Below are 18909 nucleotides of genomic sequence, written 5' to 3'. Positions count from 1 at the left end.
ACAGTGTTGTTTCAAGTTACTTGAAGTAGACACATATGCACTTATTCACCATGGCAGAAGTAGCCTGTAGCAGTGCTGAACAAAAAGATGTATAGGCCTAAAACTAAAAAAAATGCCTGCCCCGTACCATTTAGGCTACCATAAGCAACATGATATCACTTTCCACCAGAAATATAGCCTAACTCAAACAAACTACAAATGCGATAGCCATTTGTTTTTACTATTAGCGAGAACCGTCCATAACAGAAATGCGCCGTTGTTAAGTCTTTTATTTTGAAGTGGTAGACCGGAAGCAGTGTTTCTCCGTGTGTTTAGCTTGACGTTGTTCTGTCTGGGAATTTTCACTCTACTACTTTGAAGAGGAATGCAGCACTGGTAGCCAACCGTACTGTAAGTATACTATATGGTAATACCTATACACTTCATTTGTTTATTTTCTGCCTGTATTTAAGTGTTATTAGTCTTGTTTTTTCCTTACTATAGTAACATTTGTCACGAACAGCGCTAGCCGGTGTTTATATTGAACGTTAACGTTAGCTTGTTAATGTTAACCAGCTAAGCTAGCTGTTCTCCGTCGGTGGGACTCTCTTTATTTCTTCTCTGTATTACTTTAAATCTTGAAGCTTGTAATATCTTGTATCTGTGGCACGAGTTTCATTTGTGTTTTTGGCAATAACCTCGACCTTTAAGTTGTTTTCATTAAAACATTCCCCACGTAGGGAAACGTCCTTCTGCCTGCTTGTAACATACATATACAGTACACAGTCGTTGTACAGCATCTTTTATGACGCTAACCAGTGAGTTAGAGCTTTAAAAGAAGTAGTTTTGTTTTTGACAGTTTTTATCTTGACATATAATGACATTACAGTGTATTTAAATCAGTGTAGTTTTGTGTAGACTCGGACCCTTTAATTGAGTGAGATAGCTGGTCCAGAGCAGGAGATGATGTAAGTAGGACTGGTATGCAGAGGTCTGACATCAGCCAGAAACTCTCTCTAACGCTAAAGCTGTGTTGACTCGAGCCAAATAAGGAGGAAAGAAACCCAGGTACTCAGAGGTGGAGAATTTTAATAATTACTATAAAGACTCATATCACAGACTAGGTAACATGATTTTGTTTAGTTAACACCAGTCAGTGCCAGTATTTATTGGGTTTATGTCTTACTGTTTCTCCTCCTCGCTGCAGTGAATCACAAGGTGTTAATCCCATCATCATCATTCCAGTCAGCACACCATGGCTGGCTTCAGGCAAGAGGATGTCGAGCTTTATTATGAGATGGGAGAGGAGCTGGGCAGGTAATGTTCTGCAGATTGAAATACTTTTCTTCTCTGATAGAACATGTTGTACCTGAAAGCATTTGTTACTAGCCTAACACTGTGATAATAGATTACACTTTTTTTTTTTACCTGTGCTGTTGTTTTCTGCAGTAATGCAGCAAAAGTTTGACGTCACTGCCTCTCAATGTGCCTTTCCTCCTCTGCTGTAGTGTAGGAGAGGGCTGTGTGTGTGTGTCTGTGTGTCTGTGTGTGTGTGTGTGTGTGTGTGTGTGCGTGTGTGCTGAGAAGTTATGCAGATACTTTGTCTTCACCAGTGTTTTGGTCTTCTTGTTATTGTCAGTGATGTTATTTTTTCATTCCCTTTAAAACCCCGTCCTTTTGTTTACAGTTGTAAAGCTTGTTTATTTTTGCACATATCCTGTTCAAACATTGCACATCAGTTTTCTAGTGAATCCCACTGTTTCTTCGTAAACTAACAACCATTTTAATAACAACTATTTTATCAGCCCATTACTCAATGAGGTGTTTTCCGACACAAGTTCATGATTTCCCAATGGGCCCCCAAGATAAAACTGAGGGGTCACAAGATCACTGCAACAACCTCCCTTTTATTTAATTTATGGCTGCACTTCCATTCCTTAGACTTTCCTGAAAGAATGAATACAAATGTTCAGTGTAGTTTTTACTACTTATTGCAAAGTATTCAATTTTGTTTTCTTTCGTCATGTTTGTGCACAGAATTTAATTTTTTGTGTTTGAAGACACAGACTCATTTCATTTGACAAATATCTCTGCAGGCTTCTTCAAACCTTTGAAATGAAACAGGGTTCAAGGAGGCACAAGCTAAATAAAGTTTAGAAGCACTGTCTTAAGCAATAAGATATTTTTAAGAACGGTCATGCTGTGATCACAAGTTATCATTACCCAAAAGTAATGTGTTGAAATAGCTTGTGTATTCCCACCAGCAGTTAATGGTTTCCTTTCTGTCAGTACCATCATCATAATTCTCTGTTGTTTTTATCCATCATCTATTGAGAGCCTGCTGTGCTTGTTTTTATCTGCTGGTTTCACCTAACAGTAACAGAGAGGAGCAGCCAGAACCGTGTTGTTAAAATCTCTTTTAAGATCACAGGAGTGAAACAAAGATGTCTAAATTCTTTTTGCAACCAGCAAATCATCCAGAAAGCTACACGGTTTTTTGGCTTCCTCTAGAAATGTTTGTTCAAGGGAGTTTTCTTTTTTGCAATCAGGATGTTATGTTTTACCTGCTTATAAAACTAACAGCTATTCAAAATCGTTCATCCCCTCTACAACCAGACTGCTTGCTTCACTGGTTTTCTCCTACTTTGCAGACTGATCCTTTTATCAACACTGATCCTTTTATGGTTTAATCAAGCCTGATCCTTTTATCGTGTTATCCAGTTTGTTTGTCAGTCTATTTATTTATCTTTATTAGTTTTAGATCTCATTCAATGTTTTACTCAAAGTATAAGTTGTCAGTGTTTTCATGTACGAGCTACTTCCAACAAATCACCACCAGTGGGATTAATAAAGTTGTTTGAGCAATAGGAATAAAATCATTCTTATTATATGAAGCTGGACAAAAAGGCAAGTAGGTCTGTAATGTCCTTTTCTCTCTCCCTCCATCCTTTCTGCAGTGGACAGTTTGCCATCGTTCGTAAGTGTAAGGAGAAGAGCTCAGGTATCGAGTACGCCGCCAAGTTCATCAAGAAGCGGCGTCTGTCATCCAGCCGGCGGGGGGTGAGCCGCGAGGAGATCGAGCGCGAGGTCAACATCCTGCGGGAGATCCAGCACAGCAACATCATCACCCTGCACGACATCTTTGAAAACAAGACGGACGTGATCCTGATCCTGGAGCTGGTGTCCGGAGGAGAGCTGTTCGACTTCCTTGCTGAGAAGGAATCTCTGACGGAGGAGGAGGCCACCCAGTTTCTCAAGCAGATCCTGGACGGCGTTCAGTATCTCCACTCCAAACGCATTGCTCACTTTGACCTCAAGGTCAGTAGTTTAAGCGGCTTGTTTTTCGCGCTGTGTGCCAGCAGTCGTAGTTGACATCTTAGTGGGAAGTTCTTTCCTGGTGGGAGAAGTTTATATTTTCTAGCACTTCTGTGTTCAGGGAGATTTTTCCATCTGAAAGAAGACAGGGCTGTAGGTTGAGCTGTTTGTCTGCTACTGGGAAGATACCTTTGACTGAATATCATTTCATTAATAATTGTAATATAAGTTTAAACCAAAAGATTTAAAGCTATATCAAATAAAAAGGACATGGTTTATATAGCACCCTTTAAAAACATTGCAGTGTAGGCCTCTTAAAAGGAGCAGTTCGCCCCTGCAAAAAGCCACTGTCAGTCAAAGCTGGTGTTCTCTGTAATCAATAGAAGCAATAATATTTAAAATTGGTGGGAAAGTTTTACAAACAACTCATGGTTTCGCCCATTCTACATTCCGACAACACCCAGCGTGCATTTCGCACCTCCCTCTAAAAGGAACGGCCCAGCGAGAGACGCTGGAGTTTTCCAGTCAATGACATTAATCGCTGCAGGCAACGGCTCAGAGCGGTACAGAATCCGAAATAAGACGAGAATATAATGGTGGATCCGGTCCTCCGGTCTGCAGTCTACATTTCAAACCTGACAATTGTGAACGAGACATGACATCGGAGGCGGGCGTCCTAGATTGAGGAAGTGTAGTTTAGCAAGCTCCCTGACCTCTGCCAGATGTTTTATGTAATCTGGTGGAGGTTTTCCAGCGCCCATTGGAGAAGCAGATAGCGTCCAGCACAGAACAAAATAGCATTTTTTTCTACCATAATGGCATTAGCTCCCCTTAACAGCATGATAGGACTGAGGTTGAAAATCGGTGAACTGGCCCTTTAAAAGAAGTGGCCGATTGTATGCCCCTCTTTCTTACCTAAAATGTGCCTGTTCTTCCTCTTGGTAAGATTAGCCTTTAATGATCCCAAATACAGGTGTTACACCACCACAAGGACAGGAATAAGTACAGACAAATAAATAAAGTTCATAAAGAGATCAATTAAAAAGATAAACGGATATAAAATTAAAATAGAAACTATACAAAAGCTATTTCACTCAAAACAAACACACAGTACCCACAAACCATATTGTGTATTAGTAGTATGTACTAAGTAATCACATGTACTATAACAGCATTTACCAAATTATATATATGATAAGATATTTTCCTATTTTCTCACTTACGTTTATCTTTTTCTCTTTCAGCCTGAGAACATCATGCTGCTGGACAAGAACGTCCCCAACCCCAGGATCAAGCTGATTGACTTTGGGATCGCTCATCAGATCAAAGCAGGAAACGAGTTCAAGAACATCTTTGGAACACCAGAGTTTGTTGGTGAGATCGTGTTTCTCTTCCTGAATCATCAGAGTAAAAAATGTTCCACTGTGCGCCCGAGCTGGCGAGTAAGTTAAATGCTGTGAGTGTACAGATCTCCACATCTGGTTTAAATTAAAGCGTTCATTCCTCTGTGCTTTACAGCGCCAGAAATAGTCAACTATGAGCCACTTGGACTGGAGGCGGACATGTGGTAAGATGTCAACTTGTTTTATTTACGTATTTTTGTGCGCTTCTGAAGACCTTTACTGACTCGCGTGACCGTTTTCATTGTTCTCCTCTCTGCAGGAGCATCGGAGTGATCACATACATACTGTAAGTAATGTTTTTAAAGTAATTTGTTTTCACATAAATCTCTTCAGCCCTCATTTTATGTGTTTATAAGTATAACTGTGTTACTGTAGGTTGAGCGGCGCGTCACCATTCCTGGGCGAGACCAAGCAGGAGACGCTGACCAACATCTCAGCTGTGAACTACGACTTCGATGAGGAGTATTTCAGCAACACCAGCGAGCTGGCCAAGGACTTCATACGCCGTCTGCTGGTCAAGGATCCAAAGTATGAACGTTTTCAGATTTTGTTGCTGAAAGTAAAGACAAGAAATCTCTCTTGTCTCAGTAATGTGATCAGTAATTTGCTCACCGTTGGATTGTTTTCTTTTGCAGGAAGAGAATGACGATTGACGACAGTCTTGAACACCCCTGGATTAAGGTGAGAGTTTTATTCAACATTTATATCTGGTGATGAAGTCTTACGTTTAAATTCTGACTAAGCTGCTGTCGATGCATCCCTCCATATTTCAGACTTTTCAATTTTTGCCTCTCCAGGTGATTAAGAGGCGAAATGTCCGCCAGGAGGAGAGAGACCACAAGACTGAGCGCCGACGCCTGAAGACCACACGTCTGAAGGAGTACACCATCAAGTCCCACTCCAGCATGCCTCCAAACAACACCTACGTCAACTTTGAGCGCTTCTCCCAGGTCCTCGAGGAGATCGCCGCAGCGGAGGAGGGCCTGAAGGATCTGGAGCGCAATCAGCGCTCTTGCCGGGAGGACGTGGCGGCGCTGCTCTCCATCTACGAGGAGAAGGAGGGTTGGTACAAGGAGGAGAACCAGAGCATCTCCAGCGACCTGAGCCACATCCGCCAGGAGCTGCAGCGCACTCAAACCCAGCGTAAGAAGAGCCAGGAGGAGACCCGGCTCACCATGCAGTCCGCCAACATCCTCAAACGCAAATTTGGGCGTCTGGAAAACCGCTACGAGGTCCTGGCTGAGCAGGTGGCCTCTGAGGTGCGCTGGGTGGAGGAGCTGGTCAAGTCCATATGTGTAGAGAAGGACGGCCTCGGCTCGGGGAGCATGCCCTGAGACGGACGTTCAACAATGACACTTTGATTCTCAAGTATCCTCCTGCCCGTCTTCTCTGCTCGTGTCTCTGCACGGTGGAGTTTGAGTGGGTCAGTCGTCATCATAAGCTCTGCTGCTGCTGCCGCTGCTGCCCATCAGGAGAAACGCTCCACACTTTTTATGTAACACATGCGAGAACCAGCGAGAAGCAGACAGGCAACATAAAGAACCCATTCCTTCATGAGAGGCTCATTCCTGTTTTATACATTTATTTATATTTTAGACTTTTACTTCCTGTTATTTCCCTCTCATGCATCGTAGATTTTTGTAAACTATATGGGCTTTTTTCAGTTGTTGCATTCACATTCAGATCTGAATTTGTTCATTACATCTGAATTTGCTGTTAAAGCCGAACATGGCTGTTCATTTTCTCTTGCCTCAGGGGTAATTGTTTAGATTAATCTGCAGCTGACATTAAGATCCTCATATGTCAGAACAGAGGTGACTATTAAGGATGCAATAAACCTTCAGCATAGAAAGAAGAAAGATTAAGGGTAATGCTTTAATTGACAGGTCTGTGATTTATTGTTATTCACTTGGAAATAACCACAAAGTTTGGTTGAAATTACAGGGTGACTTCTGAGACTCATTATTAGTTAGTTTAATAGTTATGTTGAGTGATTATTGTTCTATGTCAGAGTAATTCTTTCCCTGTAAATATTTATTCACCATCCAGTCATTTTCGGAGACTTTTCTTCCACTTATATTCAGAATGTTGTGTTTGTAGCTCACCTGCTGTCCCCTCTTTTTTTCTTCTTTCTATGTTGTATGCTCCCTTTGTGAAGCTCTTTGTGACTTATGTTGGGGAAAAGCGCTTAAACAAATGAATCACTATCCTCTTGACTAAACATCTTAAGGTTGTGCTGGCTTAGCATTTAGCTAGGATTTATAAATGTATCAGAATTGTAGTGACCGGCCTCTATTTCATCTATAATTGATACCAAACTTAACGGTTGTTACCAGGAAAGCTCAGCTGAATTTTTAGGGTAAGTTACCAGACCGGTCAGATAAAGCAGATTAGCCTGTATGAATGTATAAACTCATCTTTGCAGTGCCTGTAAACTGATCAACCTTATTGCCTCTGCGAGCACTCATCTGCCATCGAGTTAATGACATTTCTATCACATTGATATTGCTCAATGTCTTAAACGCAACGACTTTTGCACAGTAGCCTTGTAAACCAAATAGTGTGCATGGAAACCTTCTCTATAAACTGTAACTGTGTTAGTGTTTTCATCCCGACCGTCCCTGCACACGTAAAAAACATTCCATCGATGCGTTTCACATCCACGCAGCACATTCCCCACGTATAGCATAGAAAGTGTATGATATATTCTGTAGTATTTTTCATTAGAGAGATGTACTCAATTGCACTTAAATGATTGTAGCAATGTTGCAAAAATATATTTTAATCTGTCTCTGAGGTGAAACAAAGAGCTGTAAAAATGAAAAACTGTCTGGACTAGTTTCAAATAAAGTTATACATGTTACCAAGCTGTATGCATGTGTTGTTATTGTGTGAATGAGTTCCTATATTACTGGAACTTCATTCTACCTTTACTCTTTGTAATTATAACATTATTTAGGTTGGTAATATAGAGACTCTCAGTGTAGCAGCAGTAAGGATGGAGAACATATCATTACAATAGAGTCCCCACATAGAGTCCCTCTAGTGGTGGACCAAGGAAGGAAGGAAGTTTGGTTTTTCAGAATAAAACTCCATGCATTATAAGCTCTATAACTGCAGAACATGTGTACATGCTTTCACATAACCATACATATTTATAGTTATGTTTAAAATGTATATATCTGATCTATGATGTAAAAATACCTCAAGCTTTTTGTTCTGTATATTGCCATGATTGCACCTGCATTTTACTTTAACATGATGTCAGGCTAGTAATTTCATATCTATCCAAAAAGAGTGACCTCTTACCTGTCGCCAAGTTCTCATCAAAAGAACATCAAAGCAAAATATTTAAGTATATGTACTTATACTTACGTATATATTTAAGATATTGCTTTTACACAACAGTTATACAAGCGGTAAATGGCAGTAAAAAGTAATAATCAACAATGTATTCTTTTTTGCTTCACCAACTCAACTAGTTCCACAACTTAACTGAAACCGGACTGAACATTTATCTATTTTAATTTATCATAAACCAGTGGAATAAGAGTCTGCTGTGTGATTCAGAGGAACCACATTAACAGTATTCAGACGGAGAGGCGGAGTGATTCACAGAGCGAAAAGTCCCAGTGATGTTCTCGATATCAGCACTCATGAAATGCCTCTTATCCAATCAGATTGCTTGGTAAGAACTAACTGTTGTATTATATAATTAAGTTAAATTTTTACAGCTAGATTGTGACACAGACTTCCTGCAGACGAGAAGAAGAAGTGTATCCTACGGACAATTGTAATTTATTAGTCTGTGACTTAGAGGATGTAAGATAATTTTTAAAGGCAGGTTTTCAAGTTTTCAAGAGTTGACATATTTTTGTTCTGCTAACTCTAGGATTTGTTTTTTATAAAGCAGTGCTTACTAAAGGGAAGTGAATAGTGACAGTTGTCAGATACAGTATGGCTTCTGTCCAAATGCAAAAGTGAATCCTGAAAACAACTGACTCAGAGAGGCTCGGTGGGGAATTTAAGCCAATTTTATACATAATCCACAACACAGTAAAGAGTATTTTATGTTTTATTTGTATATTAATTATGGAAATAATAAATAATTCATAAATAACATAATTTTTTCCATGAGTCATTACAACTGTGTGTTTGCTGATGAGAAGTGTATAAAATCATCTGTAAGGTAGAATCATCTGTTTTGTAAACTTTTAGACTGTAAAGCGTCCTTCAGCTGTGCAATAATGTAAATGTAGAGTTTACTTTGATTACAAATGTACGGAAGCCCCGACAGGCAAGTGAGGAAAAAACAGTTGGTGATCCACTTCCTCATTCTGCTCTTTTCTCTGTGTTTTCTCACCTGTGTTTATGTCTTATGAACCGATAGAAAAAAATGGAGCGACAAATGCGAGCTAGTTCAGGCAGGCAACTCGAGCTGCACTGATTTCACTCTTGATATGCGTCACTGTCCACAGTCACCTGACAAACACTTCCTCCAAATTTGGCGGTCTATTTAAGCTTCAAGATTTCCGGTCTCTCCCTCTGCTCTGTCATTGCCGCCGCTGCCCTGCACCTGTGCTACGCTCTTACTTTCAGCCCCAGCATCCACCTGCAGTCTCCATCTAGGCGGTTTAAGATACTATCTCATCACTCCTCACATTTTGCCATACACAAGCTACGTTCTGCTGCTTCATTAAAAAAATCACAAACATGAGTTGACTGAAACATCTATATAGGGTAAGGCCAGTATGAAAAAGGCGGTCCAGGAGAACTCTTGTTTCTGTTTTCAAATGTTTAAAAAAGGATCACCAGAATCTTTTTTCTCACTTGCCTCTCGGGGCTTCTGTACCATTAATACAAATAACTTTTAAACCATTTGGAAACAAATGGATGACTGGAGCCAGACTGCTACAATTACTACGATGTGATGATGAGGGCGATAGAAGGTATCTGTGTGTTAAATCAGCTGTGGCAGTGTGTGGACTCATCACTGGAGGCGTCAGGAGTGAAACCTTTGGCAGAGTCTGAGGAGAAAACTGCAGTTTGTGCATTGATGATTCCAATTCAAAAAGATCTGTTCTGTAAGTCCAAGAACAACTTGAACATCGACGGTATCTCTGCAGAGAAAAAAAACACTGTCTTTCCTGTTTGTCTTTATCCTTTTCCAGATCAAGAAATAAATCCATTCCCGGAGAGCAGAAATGTTGTTTGTCTACGCATCCTTCAGAGAATTAATGTGAGCACAGATTTTCAGTGCAGGTCCCAGTTTAAGGTTCATGGTGCTGACCAGATGTTCCTCTGTGAGCAGCAGCAGAGCCTGTCCATCGATTTCCTGGGAGCGAAACTCTGCAGCTGCATCATGACCCCCTGGAGAAAAGAAAAGATGTCCCCTGTTAAGTTTCATATATTTTGTATGCTTGCATTTGCAGACTATTACGATACCTTTGCAAGAACATTTATTCTCCAATAAAAAAAAACCTGGTGGATTTAACAACATATTACACTCTTACTATGACAAATAGGGGGCCTGCTCCGGCTCTTATAGGGTAATTTAATTAAAGCTACCTCTGCAGTTTGAACATCTGGCAGCATTAATTTGATGCACAGGACATGATTCATTTGTGTGATGTCCTTGAAGGTAGCACCAATGCAGTGTTTGCAGTTTGTATGAAGGAGGAGCTGCTTAATGTGCTCTAACACTGAGCGCTACCTCGACTTAACAGAGAGAAAAGTGCGCTACTTTCCAAATAATGTATTGTTTTTAAAATGTATTTTTTGTTTCTTGTTTATAATAAGTTGAAAAAGGTAAATTGGCAACAAATAGAGCACCACACCAGCGTTCTGACTAGCAGCAACTGCACTAGCAGCTCTTTAGCTGCTGTTTAGATGAAAGGGAGTTTTCAGTCCGTTTCCTGTCAGACAGTTAGTTTTAGTGTTGCCATCCTGTGAATGTCTTTGTCTCTGTATCTTTACTGAATCATTAAATCATCCAGACATACCTGTTGTCCTCGACTGTCTGTATTTTGGGTCCTTCACCTGCTGCCTGACACTCACCTACTTTAACGTTTTCTTTCTCTCTGCTACAGAAGTACTTTTCCCACATGTAGTCACACTTTACAGAGAATCTAATAACTTAACAGGCACATTTAAGTACTTCAAGCTTCTTTTTTTCTGCCTTTGATTGACTGACAATAGTTGAGAGATAAAAGAAAATGTGAAGAGAGAGAGCTCAAGTTAGGTTTGAAGCCCCAAGCCACCATGATGCTCGTTTTATCAACCTTTTACCTGCACAACACACAGTATGCATCTGCCGTTTTCAGTGTCACAAAGTGTATCAAAGCCACAGCATTACCTGGCAGTGAGTTGATAAAAGAGAACACTTGTTCTACGTTCCACTGAGACGGACAGCTGAAGTCGTCCTCTCCGTCAGAAACGCTGATCATTTCGGTCACCCCCTGCTCCGGCTCTCTCTCCTGCTCTCTGCCTCTCTCCCTCTCTCGCTGTCTCTCGGCCTGTTTCCGGAGCCTGGTCGTCATGGGAACAGGATGCTCATCTTCCTCCTCCTCGTCCTGCTCGTGGTCCTGCTCCTCCTCCTCATCCTCATCCTCCTCCTCCTCCTCCTCTCTCAGAGAGCTATGCTGGGCCTCCTCTGAGGCAAACGACACACGAGTCTGTGGAGCACAAAGACAAACACAATTACAGCATCTGCTGTGTTTTGGTGGAGACTAATCACTGCAAAACTGCTCTACTTTCCCTGTCATGTTATTTCATTATCTTTGTATATTTTAGTGTTTAATGCTGTTAACTTAGAAATGTAATCTATCCTTGACTTATCGTGGCGGTAGCCGAGTTACCTCACGCCACTCTGTAGATACTAATTCATTCTGATTCATTCACAGACCGGTCCCCTTCAGAGCTTTGCTGCTGTCAGTTGCAGCTGTTCCCCGAAGAGCAGCTCATCTCAGAGGACCAGTGATCCCTGCAGCACTTCTGCATGTTGCTCTGTGCAGCAGGTCAGTAAAGTTAACTGACCTGTCTCAGAAATTGTTCTCTGGAGGCTCCGTTGACTCTGCTAGGGGGTCGTCCTCTCCTGCCCATCGGCCTGTGACCCCAGCGAGCCGCTCTCAGCATGCTGATACGCTTGGTGCAGCTCACACTGAACCTGAACACAGTCACACTCAAAATATTCAAATACATTCACACAGTTCAAACAGTCCACTGCACATGATCACATGTGTGTAGTGATGCAGCCATGATGTCATTCTTGAAGCCCAGAAGCCCTTTGAGATTTGACTCGTTATGCGGCCTCAAAAGGACTCCTGGCCGTGATTTTATGTACGAGACTTTTTCTTCAAACAAAAATGCAGCTCAATGGATTCCAGATGTCAGATTACATGTTTCACCACCACTGAGACAAACATAATTAGAAGAAATAAACATGGTGCTGCATTTTTTAAGCATGATTTATACAACAAATTACGCTCTTCTGCAGCAAAACCCTCATTTTCATTCATTAGGTTCCAAACAATGTGTTGTGCCTTGCTCAAGGGCATGTTTAAGCGTCGAGGGGTATTACTCATTGTTTCCACATAATTTTCCACACACAAGTTTCAACCTAGGCAGCAAAAATACACAACCCAGCCCCAGAGTTTCTCTTTAAAACAATGTCTTTTTTTAAACTTTAAGGTTGTTGTTACTATTTATTTATCTGACGCTGAATTCCTTGAAAAGCTCAAAATAAGCACTGTGTTAGTTCATCTCTCCACACTATCCAGCCCTGCTATAATGCATCTGTGGTCACATTTTTGAGGACAAACATCCTTTTTTTATTTTTTATTTTTGGCCATTTTGCCTTTTTTATTAGATAGGACAGCTGAAGAGAGACAGGAAATATGGGAGGCAAAGAGAGGGGAATGACAAGCAGCAAAGCGCGAGAGCGGGAGTTAAGCCTCTGTGTAACTATAGCCTCTGTATATGGGGTGCCTGCTCTACTGACTGAGCTAAACCAGCGCCCCGGATAGTTTATAAAAATAATTAAATGGGGGCGGTGGTTTGGCTCGGTTGGTAGAGCAGGCACCCCATGTATAGAGGCTACAGTCCTCGTCGCACTGATCGCAGGTTGCGACTCCCGCTCTGCCAATCCATTCGGTGTATGTCATCTCCCACTCTCTGCTCCCCACATTTCCTGTCTCTCTTCAGCTGTCCTATGAATAAAGGCAAAAAGCCAAAAAAAATACATCTAAAAAAATAAATAAATAATTAAATGGTTTAGTCTAAAAAATGTTCAGTTATTTCCTCAAACAGCTGGAAACTGTAGTTCTGAAGCGCAAATGACTAAAACAAAAGTAAAGACTGAATTTGTTAGGGACAGTGGCGTATTAATACACATTAAGTGCTCTGGAGAGGATTCAATGTGGCAGGATTAGGTATGTAGGGAAAACTAAAAATAGACTACTATGTGTGTGTGACCATGGTATTAAAAGCCCTTAGTTTGGCAATAATAATGCAACTCAGTGCAACAGAAATTTGGCTGTGACAAGTTGTCTTTTCATGGAAATTGTTGGAGAAAAAAAAACTATATATAAAACACTGTCAGTCGTTTAACATCAAATTAACACTATAACACTTCAGTTAGACGGGTTGCTTGCAAATAGAGAAGGGTGTCAATAAGATAACTTGAAAAAAATCGTGAAAAAAACATATAATTCAGTTGTGCATGTTTAGATAATGACTGATGCTTTATGTTACATGTGCTGTTTACTTGTACTGTTGTTAGTGGTAATAGTATCTTGATGTGTGAGTGTTTTATTTACCTTCTGACACACGTCATGGAGCAGAAGCGTTTGGAGCGCAGGAAGGTGTGAGCGTAACCTCTGCTGCCACAGAACTCACACTGCAGCACACCTGACACACTCTGCTCCCGCTCTGCAACTACACAGGACCAGCTGTTAGTCACACACTTGTATACACACACGGACGCAGGTGACACTTTCAAAGAAGAACTGAACAAATAACTGGAAAAAACATTACAAATGCGGATGCTTTCAAACAGGGCATTAGAGGTCATTGAAAACGTGTTTTTTTTTTCTTTAAATTAATTCCATCTGGATATACTATATACGGCATATATACGCCCACGCACAGCCTCACCATCTGCTGCTGGGTCATCGTTTTCCATCTCAGAGTCTGTTGAGTCCGACAGGTCAGCATCCAGCGGACTGTCCTCTGCTGCTGCGTCCCCGTTGGTTTGTCTCTCCTGGGAATCAGGAAGTGAAGCCTGCTGGTCTGCTGACAGCGAAGTGGGGACCACCTGGAATAACATGCTATTTAGAAAAGTCAAATTCTGGACTGTTTTCTTTCTTTTTGCTCTCAACATACTGCTGTACATTCTCACTAGTGCCCAAATGCATTAATCCACTGCTGAAAATAGTCCCCCCAAAAAAGCACAATATCCTCCTGTAACTGAGGATTTTCAAAAGTCAACATATATTTTGTAGTTTCTAAGAATTTGTTCTTTATTGTTTAATTTATCCATTCATCATCTATACCGCTTCTCCTGTACAGGGTCGCGGGAGGGTGGAGCCTATCCCAGCTGGGCGAGACGCGGGGTACACCCTGGACAGGTTGCCAGTCAATCACACGGCTGACACACAGAGACAGACAACCTTTCACTCTCACACCTACGGGCAATTTAGAGTCACCAGTTAACCTAACATGCATGTCTTTGGACTGTGAGATAACAGCGCTTATGATATACTGATATGTATAATGTGCAATATTTATGAATATTAAGATATATATCCCACTAGTGAACTGCGAGAGTGCTTATACTAAACCTACAGTCAACATACCGGGAAAGGCTCCAGACCCTCTCTGATGACGAAGCCCTCCACCAAGTGTGTGAGGATGTGGGCTGTAAGGATCCTGTCGGGGCTCACTGCGGGGCTTGCTGGGGAGGAGGGGGGCTGGCTTGGGCCTCTAACTGCTGCTGGCAGGACGGGAGGAGGTAGAGGAGGAGATGGAGGAGGAAGGTTACTGCTGCTGTTGGTGGTGAGTTGGGACAGCTCTTCCACAGTTGGTGACCTGATCACTGAGCGGCTGGATATGATGGAGGACGAATCCATCCCTGCTGAACAATGAGAGGATGGAAGGATAAGGGAGCTGAGGGATGCTTTGTGGACTTTAGTGGCTTTTATATATATATATATTTTACCTGCACCATTTTGCTCAGGAGACACAGTGAGGGATGTAGCTATCCTGTCTCTCTGTGAACATGGAGAAGATTCATCCGTCCTCCCCGCTGAGCTCAACCCGTTCACTTTGCACGTTTGCCCTGACTGAAATTCAAACCACAACAAACCCTTGATCAAAATAACAAATACTGAGAACTGGCAAAGCTTACAAAGCTCAACCAGAGCGACTCACCGATAGAGTTTCATTGCGTCTGACTGGATGCATTTTCAGATCTACAGCCACCGTCTGAGGAGGAGGGAGGTTCTGATACGGCATCTGGACCAGAGCCTCCGCGACAGGCAGCTCCTGCTCTGTCAGCAGCATTTGTCTTGACTGCACGGTTAAAGCCTGCACCGAGTGCAGGGACAGCCTCTGGAGGGAGGCCGGCGGGTTCTGGGGCAGCCTTGGGAGGACCAGAGGTGGAGGAGGAGGTGGAGGCTGGTCCTGCACTTGTGGGAATGAGGTCCGACGCTGTGGAGCGGCCACCAGAGGAGGAGGCTGAGGCTGGACGGTGGATGCTGGGAGTGAGGTCTGAGTTGAGGATGCAAACACGCTGGTGACGGAAGAAGAAGAGGAAGAAAGAGGAGGGGCTTGGGTGCTGGGATTGGTCAGTCTTTTAATGGAAAGAGAAAGAGGGGTGGAGTTGGTGTCTTGAGGTGTGACTCTGAGGGCGATGGGCTGGAGCTGTCGGTGGGTTGGAGCTCCTCCTGTAGTCTGCTGGAGGATGAGCTGGTTGGGCGCCACCCGCTGGCCTGGAGGACAGGACAGCTGCTGCTTCACGAGAGCGTGGGTCTGCATGGAAGAATAAGCTGCAAGGAGAGAAATGCATAGAAAAAAACAAAAAAGGTAAATAAATATGCAAAATAAAGATCTATTTTTCAAGGTTAATCTCAAATTAATGACTCATGTGTTGAATTAAAAACTTAACCTGAAAAAGTAAAATGAGTCTTGAGGTAGATTTCAGTTAATTTACAGGTGACTGTTGTTTACCACCAAGCGTAGACAGAGTGTGGGAGTTGGTTTTGATTACAGTGACTCATGACTTGCTCACCTGGGGTTATAATCTGTGGTCCTGACGACAGCCGGGTGACATCAGCCGCTCCTGTTTCTGTCGAGGCGTCGGTCAGCTGGTTGGTCTTCAGAGCGCAGATTGATGTCTTGGATAAAGAGGCGGTTGGGGTCAGGGCTGGGGCCTGGGTGGATGGCTTTAAAATCACACTGTGGGCTGTAGCCAGAGGGCCAGGCAAGTGGGCACGCAGAGCTAGATTCTGCACCTGAGTTTATAGGGAAAAAAAGAGCAACTTTTACGCGGTTCCTTATTCATCAAAATCCAAAGGCCGATTCTGATCTTATGTATTTACCACACGTTTCAAATTGCAATATGGCTCACGCTCAAGGTCCTGAAGTCTATATTACTTGTGGTATTCTGGCATGCGCATTTTGATTTTGTGTCTGGCAAAGTTTATACCTGAGAGGAGGTAGGTATTGAGGAGCAGGAGGTGACAGTGGGGAGGTCTGATTGAACTGCAGCCACCGGGGCTGCAGGGGTTAGAATGAGCTGAGCGAAGAAGAGCAAAAAGGGAGGAGAGACAGGAGGTTAAACAGATAAAAATAAAGATATAAAACATCAGAAGAAACATTCAGTAGGAATAGGAATTTGGCAAATGAGTCATATTAAGGTTTTTACCATCTGAGTGCGGAGGTACATCTGAGCTTGGCTACAGTTGGATGGTCTGTTTCCCAGGAGCATGGCCTGCTGGGACACACTGCCAGAGTTGGACGTTTGCGTCCGGGCAATCAGCTGGGCCGTCACTGGAGATGCTGGTAAAGTGATCTGGATTCAGAAGCAGCATGATGAAGAAAGATACTGAGGTTAATCTCGGTGCTCAGAGCAGATGAATTACATCTGTAACATGACACTTACTGATGAACCTGCAGGCTGATGAGCCAAACTGCTGCTGGATGACGAAGGTGACTGCCTCTGACACACTGAGGCCTGCAAAGTATTGAAATAAACATGTCACACCGCATAGCTCATGTTGAAATCTTTATCTTCAAGGTTGCACAAAACACCATCACTCTGACCTGCTGCATGGTGGCCAGGCTCTGCAGGTGGGGGGTGTGCTGGTGCTGCTGCAGGGCTGCTGTCTGCAGCATGAGATGTTGCTGCTGGGCTGCGTACATCTGATGCAGGTACTGGGCCGCCATGCTCTGAGGTCTGTGGATGGCGTGCTGGATCACCTATTGTTTAGTAATGTGTAAATCAGGCGAATTAATTTGTGCTACTACTATATTCTTTAGCAAAGTCCCTGCATGCATACATGTATTAGCTTCAAGAGTTACAGGAAATCATCCATCACCTGCCTGCCTGTCAAGTTAAACAATGCCTGCACAGGTCCCAGGTGCTGTCAAGGACCTTGACTCCTCTCAAATTTAACAATATTGCAGGTCCCAGGAACTTCGTATTTCCACCTGCCATCTGCCTTTCTGTCAAACTGAACAATGTAGAGAGAGGTCCCAGGTACCGTCTGTTACTTTCAGGCCTTGCCATTCAAGTCAAACAATGCCTGCAGGGGTCCCAGGGGCTGTCCATTACCTGGACTCCTCTCTAATCAAACAATGTATGCAGAGGTTATATAAACTGTCTATTACATGAGTTACCTTCCTGTCAAATGAAACTGTATGTTTCGTTACCAGGCAGAGGTCCCGGTCTAATGCCTGGATTTCCTCTAAACTAAGTCAAACAATGCCTGCAGAGGTTCCAGGTACTGTCTATTATCTGGAATCCTCTTAAATAAAACATTGCATGCTGAGGCCCTAAAAAATGTCTGTCTGCCTGGATTTCCTGTCAGTAAAGTCAAACAATGCCTGCAAAGGCTTATTACCTCGACTATCCACTTGCAAAGTAAACCATGTATGCAGAGATCACAGGCAATCTCTATTACCTGGTCAATTCTCAGATCAAACAATGCGTGCAGATGTCCTACTAGCTGTCTATTACCTGGATTGCATCCTGATCAAGTCAAACAAAGCCAGCAGAGGTCCTAAATACTTTCTAATACATCCAATCCTCATATATCAAACAACATAAACAAAGGTCGAAGGTACTGTCCATTACCTGGACTACCTTCTTTCAAATCAACCATGTATGCAGAGGTCGCAGGGACTGTTTCTTACCTCAAATGGAACAGTGCATGCGGAGCCCCCAGGAACTGTCTATCACCTGAACTCCTCTCAAAAGAAACAATGCATGCAGCTGTCCCCAATACTGTCTATTTCTTTTGAATGGCCTTTAGTTAAGTTAAAAATCCTGCAGGGGTCTACTCTGCTGTCTATTACCTGGAACTCCTTCCTGTCTAATGTAACATTTACTACAGAGGTCCATGTTACTGTCTATTACCTGGACTGCCTGTCTGTCTGGTGAGATGATGCTGAGGGAGGTAGAGGGCGCCTGGGTGCACGTGGTGCTGCTGGAGGAGCTGACTGTTGCCATGGTTACAGCAGCTGATGTGGTGGGGGTGGTGGTGGCCACAGTCCGGTTAGCGTCTGGCTGCTTCTCTCCTGGGCTCTGTCTATCCATCTCCAAGTCGTACACAGAGTCAGCGATGGGAAAACTGTGGAGTGACATAGACCTTAGTGACAGGAGGAAGTTAAATCAGTTGGAGCTAATTAAGATGATGGAGCTGTACTGCTTTTGTTCTTTAGGGTTAGCCCTGAATTGTCTCTTTGCAGGTTTTGTTTAGAAGAGAAATGGCAGATACCTTTAGTATTTAAATGTTAAGTATTTTAGGCTTATATACAGCAAAAAGGTGACATAAAGCTACTTTGAAACAGGATTGAGCAAGTGTTTATTTTCGACATGCAAATCTATGAGAAGAAAAATGTATTCTTCCATATTTAAAAGCTATCTGTGTTATCTTGGTTTATTTAAATAGCCTATCTATTACTAAAGAATATTGCGACCAAATTGGACACA

The 18909-nt window shown here is 42.6% G+C and overlaps 2 protein-coding genes across 2 annotated transcripts; one reads left to right on the top strand and one right to left on the bottom strand.

The window, feature by feature from the left end:
* Positions 1-353: 353 nt before the first annotated feature.
* dapk3 (death-associated protein kinase 3) lies at positions 354-7560 on the top strand. Its single transcript, XM_069684493.1, has 9 exons — positions 354-390; positions 1187-1296; positions 2937-3297; positions 4539-4668; positions 4813-4861; positions 4957-4983; positions 5073-5225; positions 5333-5378; positions 5495-7560. The coding sequence occupies exons 2-9, from the start codon at positions 1235-1237 to the stop codon at positions 6029-6031; spliced, it is 1365 nt and encodes a 454-aa protein (XP_069540594.1). The 5' UTR covers positions 354-390; positions 1187-1234; the 3' UTR covers positions 6032-7560.
* Positions 7561-8834: 1274 nt separating this feature from the next.
* phc3 (polyhomeotic homolog 3 (Drosophila)) lies at positions 8835-18531 on the bottom strand. Its single transcript, XM_069685105.1, has 14 exons — positions 18334-18531; positions 17019-17174; positions 16858-16929; positions 16621-16767; positions 16402-16491; positions 15985-16207; positions 15126-15742; positions 14914-15037; positions 14552-14829; positions 13843-14010; positions 13514-13617; positions 11733-11862; positions 11053-11371; positions 8835-10067 (listed from the first exon to the last, which is right to left on the bottom strand). Exons 1-14 carry the CDS (start codon positions 18511-18513, stop codon positions 9913-9915), a joined length of 2763 nt encoding a protein of 920 aa, XP_069541206.1. The 5' UTR covers positions 18514-18531; the 3' UTR covers positions 8835-9912.
* Between the last annotated feature and the right edge of the window lie 378 nt (positions 18532-18909).

The sequence above is a fragment of the Semicossyphus pulcher genome, unplaced genomic scaffold (assembly GCF_022749685.1).
Source record: "Semicossyphus pulcher isolate SPU_LCO1_2020_fin unplaced genomic scaffold, fSemPul1.0.p SCAF_7, whole genome shotgun sequence".
Lineage (NCBI taxonomy): Eukaryota > Metazoa > Chordata > Actinopteri > Labriformes > Labridae > Semicossyphus > Semicossyphus pulcher.
Note: the sequence above shows the minus strand (reverse complement) of the source record. Positions and strands in the feature narration are given on the sequence as shown.

Excerpts from the sequence above, each read along its gene's own strand:
- dapk3 (XM_069684493.1), top strand. The coding sequence starts at position 1,235 with ATGGCTGGCTTCAGGCAAGAGGATGTCGAGCTTTATTATGAGATGGGA. Across the intron at positions 3,298-4,538 it reads TTGCTCACTTTGACCTCAAG|CCTGAGAACATCATGCTGCT; the intron begins GTCAGTAGTTTA and ends TTTCTCTTTCAG. Across the intron at positions 4,669-4,812 it reads TGGAACACCAGAGTTTGTTG|CGCCAGAAATAGTCAACTAT; the intron begins GTGAGATCGTGT and ends TGTGCTTTACAG.
- phc3 (XM_069685105.1), bottom strand. The coding sequence starts at position 18,513 with ATGGATAGACAGAGCCCAGGAGAGAAGCAGCCAGACGCTAACCGGACT. Across the intron at positions 16,930-17,018 it reads GCCTGGCCACCATGCAGCAG|GCCTCAGTGTGTCAGAGGCA; the intron begins GTCAGAGTGATG and ends AATACTTTGCAG. Across the intron at positions 16,492-16,620 it reads TGTACCTCCGCACTCAGATG|CTCATTCTAACCCCTGCAGC; the intron begins GTAAAAACCTTA and ends TTCTTCGCTCAG.